This window comes from Melanerpes formicivorus, unplaced genomic scaffold, assembly GCF_026170545.1.
Source record: "Melanerpes formicivorus ecotype bairdi unplaced genomic scaffold, bMelFor1.0.p_v2 SCAF_62, whole genome shotgun sequence".
NCBI classification, from domain to species: Eukaryota; Metazoa; Chordata; class Aves; order Piciformes; family Picidae; genus Melanerpes; species Melanerpes formicivorus.
Window position 1 is genome coordinate 2,215,878 of NW_027142414.1, and position 13,047 is coordinate 2,228,924.

The following is a 13,047-nucleotide window of genomic DNA, read 5'->3' on the forward strand; positions in this document are numbered from 1 at the left end:
GATCCCCTCTCTCTGTCTTCTCTTCTCAAGACTAAACATCCCCGGGTCTCTCAGTCTCTCTTCACAGGGCAGATGCTCAAGTCCCCCCTGTCATCCTTGGGGCTCTCCGTTGGAGGCTCTCTATCAGATCCCTGCCTCTCTTGAATTGGGGAGCCCAAAACTGCACACAATATTCCGGGTCTAGTCTCACCAGGACAGAGCAGAGAGGGAGAAGACAATGGTTTCTGCTGCATCATTATGTAAAGCATTCCCACAGCAAGAACTTCCATAATTATTTATGTATACTGCTTGGTAAATTGACCATTTTGAGTATTAACATGCTAAACTGTAACACCAACATTTTTACCATGAAGTATATACAGCCACTGACTAAAAAACTTGTAACATCTCAAATTTACTTTTGACCTTCCTACTTGGAATGTTGGGAAATGCTAGCCACCCGAGCATCACATTTTGTTTCATGATCCCAAAGAGGCATGTTTTTCCCAGAGCATACACAATACTTTCTAATGCATAAGTGTCAGTGAAGGAGAGCTTCCAAAGCCACAGGTTCACCTGCTCCTCCCATTTCACCTGACACAGACTAACCTGAAGGCAAGCTGATATGGTTGCCATCTTTTAACTTGAGCCGGCTCCTCTTGAACTTCCCCATGCGCTTCTTCACCCGAGGCTTCTCCTGACACAGCTGGTGGATGATGATGTTGAGCTCCCTTTCCAGAATGTCAATCTCCCGTTCTGCCAGCTCCTGCTCCCGCCTGCGTAGCAGCTCCTCATGGTTCTTCTGTTCAACAGCAGCACGACTCAGCTCTTCTTCCCATGTGCGCAGCTCCTGCAGGGAGATAGGGAAGCAGAAATGAAAAGCTACCTTGTGACTTGTGGTTTAAGACTGATATTACCTATTCTGAAGGCACAGCGGCAATGCAATGACTTGTGCTCACAGCACTGCTAGCACCACTGTTTAAAGGCTCAGCTGAAAGCCAAAATCCTACAACGATCCTCAAGAACTTCTGTGCTTGCCATTCATGGCCCTTCATAACATCATTAAGATTAGGACATCAGCACTTGTGAGGCCACACCCAGAATCCTGTATCCACTTTTGGGCTCTCCAGTACAAGACAGACACGGACATACTGCAGAGGGTCCAACGTAGGGCCATGAAGATGATAGAGAGTGGAGCATCTATCCATTGAAGAAGCGCTGAGAGAGATAGGACTATTTAACCTAGAAAAGAGAAGGCTTGCGGGAGTAGGTTGGGAAGGGAGCACCCTGAAGGAAGGGTGCAATGAAGACAGAACCAGGCTCTTGTCAACAGTGCCCACTGCCAGGACAAGAGGTAATGCATGCACACTGAAATACAGGAAATTCCATCAACACTTTAAAACTGTCAGCATTACTGAGCACTGGCACACATTGCCCAAAGAGGTTGTAGATCTTCCCTCCTTGGAGACATTCAAAAGCCATCTGGAGTTGCCACACTACATGACCTGCAGAGGTCCCTCCAGCTTCAACCATTCTGTAATAAGGCAGTGCATCCTAAATTCATTGTCATGAGAAAATGTGCTGGATATCTGACATGAACATGTTTACAAGAGCCACTGCAGAGGACAATGCATATGAGAACTAATCTAAGAAGATTTAGTCATAAAGAGAGGATTACTTCTTCCAGTTATTGTTCAGCAAGTACCTACATTGGTATTGACTTAAACTCTTAAAAAATAACCTTGCCATCTCATGCGTCATAGAAGAGAAGGAAAAAAAGAAAAACCCCAGCTCTAATAAAAATGATTGAAGCAAACATCATCAGGAGGTCATTCCCATCATTTCCCAACAAGCATGGCTGCTCCTTAGGCAGAAAGATGCCTATGGCAAGCTTTTTTATCTTTCCCTTGTTGACAAAATGAATCATCTCAAACTGTCCTTGACATCTCAAAATGTCTTCTCACTGCACTCCTTTCACCACAAGGACAAAGGAATTCAGCACTCAGAACAATTATCTCCAGCTGGCTAATTCCACAGCAGAAGGTAAAAATCTAAATAACTCAAGTTAAACTTCAGATCGATTTTAGTTTGGATTTGAAAAGCAAAACAACACAACAACCCCAAGACGTACAAACAAAAAACCCCCTAACACATCCTCATTGTTACCTGTCCCACCACCCTGGAGGTTTAGTACATTTTAATCCTGAGGTGAATAGGATAAAAAACACTCCAGCAATCTCTTTCCTCTTTGCTGCAGAGGAATCCAGTACTCCAAACTGGAGGGCAGTCTAGCTACTGCTGTTCGGCCTTCTGCTTGCCTGTTGAAGTTTCTAGTTTTCAGAAACTGTTCCAGCACAGTTAAGCCACAGGATAACAGCAGCAGGGAAATGCCTGCTGGTTTATTTTCCCCAAAAGCTACTGCAGTATGTATTTTTGTAGTACTTCTCTTCCTTGCCCAAAGGTCTCCTTTTCTTTCTCTCTGCCTCCTAACCCCAAGTTCTGAGCTCCAATCAAGTTGGCAGCTTATTAAGAATTTGGTCTTAGGCAAAAGACCATGAACTTAAAAACACATTGCTTTTCTATTCTTCATGCTCACAACTCTAAAGACAGTCTCTGTAAGGACCACAACACAGAGATAGCAAACTGCTTTCTGCAAGTTTACCTGAAGAAAACTTCAGCTTTTTAACTTCTGCTTTGATGTTGATGGCCACGTGGTCCTTTTGTTTCTGTTAGCATTTTTGTTTCCTGCTATTTGCCCAGGTGGACTTCAATTGTAACAGTTATTGGACCATCCCCATGGTAGCACTCATGTTTATTATAGTCTCTCCACATCCACTGTGCCCAAAACCTTGAAAACACAACCCTGACGGAACCAAAGCTGCAATGTTTGCTAGAGCATATATGCTGAAACTACCTCTCCTACTTTTACTGTTAACAGTTATCACTGGGCTTCTCAATTAAGATGCTCACCATGGAATAGTTACATCAGATGCATTAAACAATGAAGGCAACTCACCATAGCAGTTTGCATAGGGTATAATGGAAGCTCACTGCAATATTAGAAAGAGTAGCAGCTTAGCATGCAGGTATTTATTTTACTCATGATTCTGACCTTGTGTGCAGCATTACCTGCTATTGAATCAGGGACTTATTACAAGCTCCAGTAAAGCACATACAAAATTAACTCTGGGATGCACTGAGCAATGATCCATGATGAATTATGAAATGGGAAAATTATGATCCTGAGAGCACAAGCATGGAGAGTTCTTCTCTACTTACCTTTTCTTTGGCTCTGAGCTGATCAAACATCTCTTGGATCTCTTGTTTCCAGTCTTCCTGCAGGGAGTGGAAGGAATCTTTGGGCATTTCAAAGAAACCAGACTCTTCTATGGCAGTGAGATGGTCTAGGATACTGGCAAAAGAAGGTCGTGAGTGTGGGTCGGGGTTCCAACAATCTAGGATAGAACAAAGACAGGCAACTGTTCAACATCTCATAGTGTGGAAGTTTGAGAGGATGAGCAGTACTTTACTGATCCCCAGTGGCTGAGAGTGGCATGCACACTGTATTACCCCATACCTCCCATTTCCCTCTTGCATTGACTATTGTCCAGTCGCAAGTCCAGGTACAGAATTCCTGCTTTCATGCTTAGACGAACATCCAACATCACTTAAGGTATTGAACTACCTGATCTCCAAGTTCTATTGCAGCAATATGCCAAATAAAATAGAGGTTTACTAATTTCAGTGAAATGTACATTTTCAAGTGTGTATTAGTAATTTGAATTCAGTAATGTCAGTATCACTAAGGTTGGAAGAGACCTCAAAGATCATCGAGTCCAACCTGTCACCATAGACCTCTACATTTTCAAGTGTATATTAAAAGCATAAACAATTTCCTTATATGAAAAAATATTTGCTTCACTTTTTCTGTGCTCACAGAGTGGAAATATTACACAAGACTCTTGCAAACAGTTCTTTGATCACACCTAGGCTGCAAAGTTCACAGCCCTACTGGCAATGTTCTTCCTAATGCCAAACTAAGCTGAGTTACTGCGTATCTCTTGCCTAGAACTCAAAATCTCTCCTGCAAAGCAAACTGGGCATAACTGGAGTGAAAACAGGAGATCCAAATAAATAATAACATAAACCAGTGCATTAGGACTTTTCTTATTTTTAAGGGGTTTTGACTGACAGAAAATTGTTTATCAGGCCTTTTCCTTTGCTTTTAAGAGAAACCACAGAAACAAGCTTTTCACTTACAGTCTACTACAATGGCTTACCCAATTAGAGAGGTCTGAAAATGCAAAATTTAAGGTACCCATCTTACCACATGATGCAACTCCACTAGCAATAGTAAAAAACAAAAAAAGGTACTCCTTTTACAGCGAGGGGAACCGAACACTGAAAACAGAAAATGGTATGAAGCAAATATCTCAAGCTACAAAATCATTAAACCCAGATTTTTTAAAAGCCATTAAGTCAAAATGTTCAATTTAACACTTATAGGAAATCCTTACTCAAGCCCTCCTTCTTTCTTCACCCTTATTTTCACTCCTACAGAAAACATTCTCATTCTATTCTGCCCTGTACCGGCACTTACTCTGGTTCCACAAACATCCTTATTCTCTTCACTGCTGCTAAACTCCTGCGTGCCAAAATTTGAGAACCACCAAACAGAAAAACTTATCATTGCAATATATCTTTAAGGAATTTGTGCATGAATGTAAGAAGCTAACACACAGGTCTCCCTCAACACGTTCATACTATTATTACTCTAAATGGTCACTGGATCCCAAGTACATTTCTGCAGCATGAAGCAAGAGTTAGAACCATGTTCTAAATTTTCCCAGACCTCATACAGTGAGGAAAAAAAGGAAATAGCATTAAAAAAAAAAAATTGGTGATGTCCTAAAAGCCATTCACGACTTTTGTGGATAGAAACACAGCCAGGAGCAGCTGTAATTAAAACTAAATAACACTTAACAAAATCTGTGCAGTTGCTGAGGCTTGGGTTTTCCACATCTTCTCTTTGATTTTAGCACTACTGAGATTTTGCATTTGCAAGCTTTGGTTTCAAAATTGCTGGTATCAAAATGCTGGTATTTAAGCATCTGGTCAGCTTCCAGGAGGTATAAGAACACATTTCTGTTTATGGATTTCAAATTGCTTCTCTTACCAAAATGGAGAACTGAGGATGTTAAGAGTGCTCCGAAGGTCCCCTGCTGCTGACCAATTAGTAGCAATGGGTGATACAGCTGGACTGTCAGCACCATAATCCCTGCCTCTTTACCCCAGGTTTTAAGCATAGCAAAGCAAACATGACCCAAAGTAAAACAAAATGCTGCAGCCAGCCAAATGCATGAATGAGTGAACAGGATAACTATGCAGGTGGCCCGTGGCTTTTATTTTCCCAGGCCTAGATCTGCCATTATTTGCACTAATGAGGACAGTTGTAACATACAAGTCTTTTCTGTATAGAGGGAAAGTTCAGCTTTGTTGTCTCATTGAAGACCACCAGGGCAGTAATTCAAAAGTAAAAGTAGCATTAGGGGAACAAGAGTTCACTCGAGATGGGAAACAGCCCGTCTGAAAAAACAGTTTTGAAGCAGCAGAAAGTAATTGTTTTCTTGTTCTCTTCTTGCCCCTGCACCTGGAGAAGCCAAGCGTTCCAAAGCCATGTGGGTGCTTACCCCTGTGCTGCTGGGTTCAAGCACAGGCCATGTGCCTCTGCCTGACTTTCCCAATAGAGGGCATTATTTTTAACTCCAGCAGCAGATACCTCAGCCATACTGAAGAAATTAACAGTCCTTGCTTTAGAGAACCATGTCAAATCAAACTGCCCCAGCACGACACTAGAGCTGGTAGATCCACTGACTCTTTCAGACATAGTTTCTTGCTTTACATTGCTTCCAAGCTACACCTGCAACCCTGTTGTTCTTTGCTATCTAGTAGAATATTTTGGTTTTAGCCTACAGAAAAGACTAGTGAAATGCAAAAGTATTCTAAAAGCTGAGAAATCAAGAGGAAACATTCTCTTACTTGAATCAAATGCCTCTCTTGGGGCTAAAAATATGGCCAGAGGCCAGAGAATATCAGTTTTATGTTCAGACTTATTCTTTGCTCACTAAGACTGTAAAACATAGAATAGGTTTGATTGAAAGAGAACTTTAGGGTCATCAAGTCCAACCGTTTACCCAGTGCTGTAAAGTTACAACTAAATCACTTCCATACATCTTTTAAGTACCTCCTGGGATGGTGACTACACCACTACCCTGGGCATCCTGTTCCAGCGCTTGACTACTTTCAGGGAAGAAGACTTTCCTAATAGCCAAGCTACACCTCCCCTGGCACAACTGGAGGCCATTTCCTCTCATCCTGTCACTTGTTACTTGGGAGAAGAGACCCCTACTTTGCCACAGCGTCCTTGCAGGTGGTTATAAAGAGCAGTAAGGTCTCCCCTGAGCCTCCTTTTCTCCAGGCTAAACAACCCCAGTTCCCTCAGTCACTCCTTGTAAGTCACAAGACACTAGGCACTTCACCAGCTTCATTGCCCTTCTCTGGACACACTTCAACACCTCAGTGTCCTGTTTTTGTTTCTCATGTTTGATTTCTCTTTACCTCAGTTTCTGATTATACCAGAGAGGTATAAATATCTTTATTATATAAAAACACCTGCCATATGAGGAGAGGCTGAATGAACTGGGTCTGTTCAGGCTTAAGAAGAGAAGGCTTAGAGGAAACCTCAGGTTGTAGACAGGCAGAGGTTGGTCTCTTCTCCCAGGCAACCAGCACTAGAACAAGAGGACACAGTCTCAGGCTGCGCCAGGGGAGGTTTAGGCTGGATGTTAGGAAGAAGTTCTACACAGAGAGTGATTGCCCACTGGAATAGGCTGCCCAGGGAGGTGGTGGAGTCATCACTGGAGGTGTTCAGGAGGAGACTTGATAGGGTGCTTGGTTGCATGGTTTAGTTGATTAGGTGGTGTTGGATTAGTTGGTAGGTTGGACGTGATGACCTTGAAGGTCTCTTCCAACCTGATCTGGTCTATTCTATTCTATTCTATTCTATTCTATTCTATTCTATTCTATATTCCCATGTACCAGTACAAAAAGGGTGGCTACCAGGAGGAAGGAGACTCCCTTTTTACCAGGAGTCACATGGAAACAACAAGGGATAATGGATTGCAAGTTACTCCTGGGGAGATTCTGAATGAACTCCAGAAGAACATTTGTCACCATGAGAATAGTTAGATACTGGAATCATCTCCCAAGGGAAGCAGTAGATTTCCCTACACTGGACAGTTTTAAGACTCAGCTTGACAGGGTGTTGGGCCATCTCATTTAAGCTATGCTATCTCCTTCTATGATCAGGTGACCCACCTGGTGGATGTGGGGAGGCCTGTGGATGTAGTTTACCTGGACCTCAGCAAGGCCTTTGACACCGTCCCCCATAGCAAACTCCTGGCCAAGCTGTCAGCCCATGGCTTGGACAGCAGCACTCTGAGCTGGGTTAGGAACTGGCTGGATGGCCGAACCCAGAGAGTGGTGGTGAATGGTGTCACATCCAGCTGGCGGCCAGTGAGTAGTGGAGTCCCCCAGGGATCAGTGCTGGGCCCCATCCTCTTTAACATCTTTATTGATGATCTGGATGAGGGCATTGAGTCCATCATCAGTAAATTTGCTGATGACAACAAGCTGGGGACAGGAGTTGATCTGCTAGAGGGTAGAGAGGCTTTGCAGAGAGACCTCGACAGGCTGGACAGATGGGCAGAGTCCAACGGCATGAGATTTAACGCATCCAAGTGCCGGGTTCTGCACATTGGCCACAACAACCCCATGCAGTGCTACAGGCTGGGGTCAGAGTGGCTGGAGAGCAGCCAGGCAGAGAGGGACCTGGGGGTGCTGGTTGATGGTAGGATGAACATGAGCCTGCAGTGTGCCCAGGCAGCCAAGAGGGCCAATGGCATCCTGGCCTGCATTAAGAACAGTGTGGCCAGCAGGAGCAGGGAGGTCATTCTGCCCCTGTACACTGCACTGGTTAGGCCACACCTCGAGTACTGTGTCCAGTTCTGGGCCCCTCAGTTTAGGAAGGATGTTGACTTGCTGGAACGAGTCCAGAGAAGGGCAACGAAGTTAGTGAGGGGCTTGGAACACAAGCCCTATGAGGAGAGACTGAGGGAGCTGGGGCTGCTTAGCCTGGAGAGGAGGAGACTCAGGGGTGACCTTATTGCTCTCTACAACTACCTGAAGGGGGGTTGTAAACAGGCAGAGGTTGGTCTCTTCTCCCAGGCAGCCAGCACCAGAACAAGAGGACACAGTCTCAGGCTGCGCCAGGGGAAGTTCAGGGTGGAGGTCAGGATGAAGTTTTACACGGAGAGAGTGATTGCCCATTGGAATGGGCTGCCTGGGGAGGTGGTGGAGTCGCCGTTACTGGAGGTGTTCAGGAGGAGACTTGACAGGGTGCTTGGTTACATGGGTTAGTTGATTGGGTAGTGTTGGGTGATAGGTTGGACATGATGATCTTGAAGGTCTCTTCCAACCTGGTCTATTCTATTCTATTCTATTCTATTCTATTCTATTCTATTCTATTCTATTACCTAGAAAGGTTGAACCAGATGATCCTTGGGATCTCTTTCACAGAATGCCAGGTTGGTTCTATGGAAAACATTGGGAACAGAACACTGGAAAAAAACCACAAAAGGTGCTACTGTGTAAGAAAGAGGAGGGAGGGAGTGGCAACTGAAGCTCAGGAGGTATGTAGTTGCAATAGCCAGCAGAGCAAGTCAATGAAGCTGGTGAAGGGTCTACCCCAAAAGCTACCTCATGGAATCCTTTCTAATAAGTACAGCACTTCTGATGATAAATGTCTGTATTTATTTCATCCATACACAGCCCACCTTAGGCATGAACTACCTCCACACACAAAACAGAAAATCACATCATTCTGACACAAAATTCGGGCTGTTTTCAAATGTCAAAGCCACATTTAAACTCTCTCCCTGAAATGTCAGTAGCATAAAGTTTGATTTCAAATCCGTCTGACAGTACCTAGCAAAGTGTTCAAGCTATGAATTCTAAAACAAGCTGAAGACTTCAAACCTGACTAAAATCTGTGAAGTTTTAGTATTTACTAGAAACCAGCAAGGTAAATGATGCCCATACTAAAAACAGGAAAGGAAATTTCTTTCACCCACTACTGATGTAACTGTCACAGCAACTTAACAGCCAGGCCTAGCTCCTGTAATGATTTGCACCACTGAATAAAAGCGTCTGAGAAATCTGTGCTCATAGGTAGCAAAACCAACATAAAAGGCAATACTGAAGTATATCTTTAAAAATGCCAGAAACTGCTCTCACACCACAGCTGGCTTACCTTCCATGAGTTTGGCAAAAGGCTCTGGACACGTGGAAGGGATTGGAAGGGCAAGTTTATTCATGGCAACGCCATATGCTACTGCAAGACCATCAATTCCTCGGAACGGTACTTCTCCTGTTAGCAGCTCCCAAAGCAGCACGCCGTAACTAACCAGGAAGAAAACAGAAAAGAGAATAGGTGTTTCACTTGAACATGTTCTTTGTTAAGAAACAAGACAGTACCTGAAGTGATTGGAGTGAGTCTGGTACACAGAATAAAGTACAACTTTCTGGGCAGGCTCATCATAGCTGCCAAGCTAGTGATGTGCCTTACTTCTCCTGCTTTTTTAACTAAGACTGAAATAAGACGCTGTTTTCACTTTGGAGGCAAAAATAATTCTCTCCCTTGAAACTGGGAACAAATAATATATCCTCAGAATATTATCACTGCTTCCATGAAACCTGATTCAGAGATAGCTTTTGCATTCTTACTGACCTGACAGGTTTTTCTCCCATTAATGTGTCTTACACTTTTGAACTCATTTACTGCCCACTATGCTCTGTGGCAGTGAGTTCCACAAATGTAATGATGCATTGCCAAAACACTTTATTGTTTTGTGCTTGTCACTTGGTAATTTCATTTGCTTCCCTGTAGTTCTTTCAACACAACGGAGAGTGAATGTACATTCCCCATTCGCTCCTTTTGCACTATCCATGATTTCACATTCTTCTACTACACTCTGCCTAAATCATCTTCTTTCCAGCCTCCAAAATCCTAATCTAGCTAAACCTTAATCTGGTTACTCTCCTGAACAAAAACCATTTCATATCTTTCATTGACCTTAACATTTTCTGTACCATCTCATTCCATTTAAACTTTTTATGTTGGAATGACCAAAATCATATCATGTTTTAAAGATATGGGGAGATACAGTATTTCCTCTTTACTTCTTTCGTTAAATTTTAATTTGCCACTTGCCTTTCTGATTCCTTACAAAATGAGCCATGATACAGTAACCAGTATTTTCTTAGTGAATCAGAAGAGTCAAATTTAGATCTCATTATTGTACACGTGCAATTCTCCCACGGCTACCAAGTATATCACTATTTTGTCTGGTTTATCATTCAGTAAAGCAAAACTTGTCCTCAGCTCTCTTCAGTAACTTACTTTTTCTTACCCTGAATATATTAAAAAAGAAGAAAAGTATCATCCAAAAAAGTCACCTACTCAATTATGGCTTTTTTTCAAATCACTTGTGATTATGTGGAACACAGAATTCCCCACCAAGAAAGCAGATCTACTCTTTCAGCAATTAAATATTGCCTAAGTGATGAGAAACAGACTTCCCCTCTTTTCCCACATCAACTTACTGTGAAAGCTTTTGACTGAAGATTTTGTTGAAAGTTTTTACACATCCAAATATTGTATAAGCAACCCTACCACTTCTCCACATATTCAATAACTCCTTCCAGAGTTTTCACTTGTTCACATTTTCTTTCAACAATAGTTGACTCTTCCCCAGATATACTCATATATCCACAAACTCCCCACTCCTTTGTGCTGTTTCCACCATTTAGCAAAACTGAAAATCAGACTTGCTGATCCTCAGGAAGCTCTTTTAAGACCTGTCATCATGTTTGCTGCCTTCCATTTCTCTGGTATTAAGGCAGCACTAAGCAACAGATTACAAAGCACAGCTATTAACTCAGCCGGCTCTGGTGTTCCTGTAGAAAATTTGAGTGTTAGTGTAAATACCAGCAATTTCTTACTGTTCATTTTATAAGGCAGTTTTAACACCTCTGTGGGCAGTACTTCACTCTGAGATGTCCTCCAGCTCAGTGTCCTTAAAGAGAAATTTTCATCTCAAAAAGCCTCTCTTCACTCCATTCTAGCAGACACAAAAGTCAGTAAGTTTTTTCTCCTATAGCCTTATCTTCTTCGCAGTCGTATCTTGGTCACTTCCTTGCTGAATGTTCTCCTGTAGGGTTCTCATCTAGGTTGCATTTGAAAACAATTGATTTATTTTTCTGTGTTTCACAAGGTTCTCCTCCAAAAAAGTGATTTCATTTTTGAAAGTGTTTTACATTCCACTTGCCAGCACTTAAATCCTTGCCCAATTATCCCCTGATACAGATTCGGCTTTTGGATGGATGTCTTCCAGCAGCCTCCTCCACATCATCTCCTTGATTTGTTTGAAGTCTTTCCTATACACTCACTCTGAGATTTAACATACTGTCCTTAAAACATATCGAAATTTTGTGTTCCCCTTGTCATTTTTTACACAAAATTCCACAAGGTCTTCATTAATCAACTTGGTATTAAACAGTATTGTAAGGGACTAATTCTTCTTAATTGCTCTCACAAAGATATTTCATCTAACTATACATATATTTTGACCATGGTCATACTGTACAATTTTGAAGGCCTCCTAAGCATACCAGAAGACCAAATGAAAAACTGCTTCTCCTCCTAAAGCATCCTTGAACAGCTGCTCCATGAAATGGTAATTTCTGAAGTTAAAAGATTAACCCCTTCTTATTTCAAAGCTGTCCTATCCATTTGGGAGATAATTCTCATTATCACAACCTGTACTCTTGTAAGCTCCCTCCCAACCCTGCCAAGTCTATAAGATTCATTGTAGCTGGTGCCACATTAGCTGGACAGTCTTAATACTAGTTTTTCTCCTAGGTATTCCACTTTGGTTGCTAACACAGCTAGTTTACTTTATTAAGCAAAATATATAGAACCATGGCAGCAAGTGCCACGTAGAATCATAGAATCAAGAAGGTTGGAAAAGACCTCAAAGATCATCAAGTCCAACCTGACACCCAACACCTCATGCCTACTGGACCATGTCACCAAGTGCCACGTCCAATCCCTTCATGAACACCTTCAGGGATGGCAAGTCCAGCACCTCCCTGGGCAGCCCATTCCAATGGCTAACAACTCTCTCAGTGAAGAACTTTCTCTTCACCTCGAGCCTAAACTTCCCCTGGCGCAGCTTGAGACTGTGTCCTTCTTGGCCACCTGGGCACACTGCTGGCTCATGTTCAGCTGACTGTCAATCAGTACCCCCAGGTCCTTTTCTGTTTGGCAGCTCTCCAGCCACTCTGTCCCCAGCCTGTAGCACTGCATGGGGTTGTTGTGATCAAAGTGCAGCACCTGGCACTTGGACTTGTTGAATGCCATCATGTTGGACTCTGCCCATCTGTCCAGCTAGTCAAGGTCTCTCTGGAGAGCCCTTCTACCCTCTAACAGATCAACACCTTCACCCAACTTGGTGTCATCCGCAAATTTACTAATGACTGACTCAACCCCCTCATCCTCAACCCCCTGATTAAACAGGATGGGGCCCAGCACTGATCCCTGGGGGACACCACTAGTGACTGGGTGGTGAATGGTGCCACATCCAGCTGGCAACCAGTCAGATACTTGCAAGCAATCAGCCTTCTTGCCCAAGGTACTATACATATATACTATATATATACACACACACATATATATACACACACTATATATTTCTTCACCTAGACAATCTGTTACATTTTTCCTATGTAATTCATACTCTTGGTATTATAATGACAGTAGATTATTTCTTTCCATCTAAATTCTCGATTCCTTATTCTCTTAGAAAGGCTCACTTGAAAAAGAAAAAAAAAACAAAACCAAACCCCACAATTAAGAATGTCCCTTTTTTTTTTTTCTTTCAGCCCTCT

General features: G+C 42.7%; 1 protein-coding gene across 1 annotated transcript in view; it reads right to left on the reverse strand.

The window, feature by feature from the left end:
* Nucleotides 1–13,047, reverse strand: part of MAP3K9 (mitogen-activated protein kinase kinase kinase 9) — a 79,539-nt gene that overhangs the window by 29,479 nt on the left and 37,013 nt on the right. Inside the window, exons 4-6 of the mRNA XM_068162131.1 lie at nt 9,350–9,498; nt 3,259–3,434; nt 589–829 (exon numbers count right to left, since the gene is read on the reverse strand). Coding sequence (XP_068018232.1) covers nt 589–829; nt 3,259–3,434; nt 9,350–9,498 — 566 coding nt within the window. The remainder of the gene's footprint in view (nt 1–588; nt 830–3,258; nt 3,435–9,349; nt 9,499–13,047) is intronic.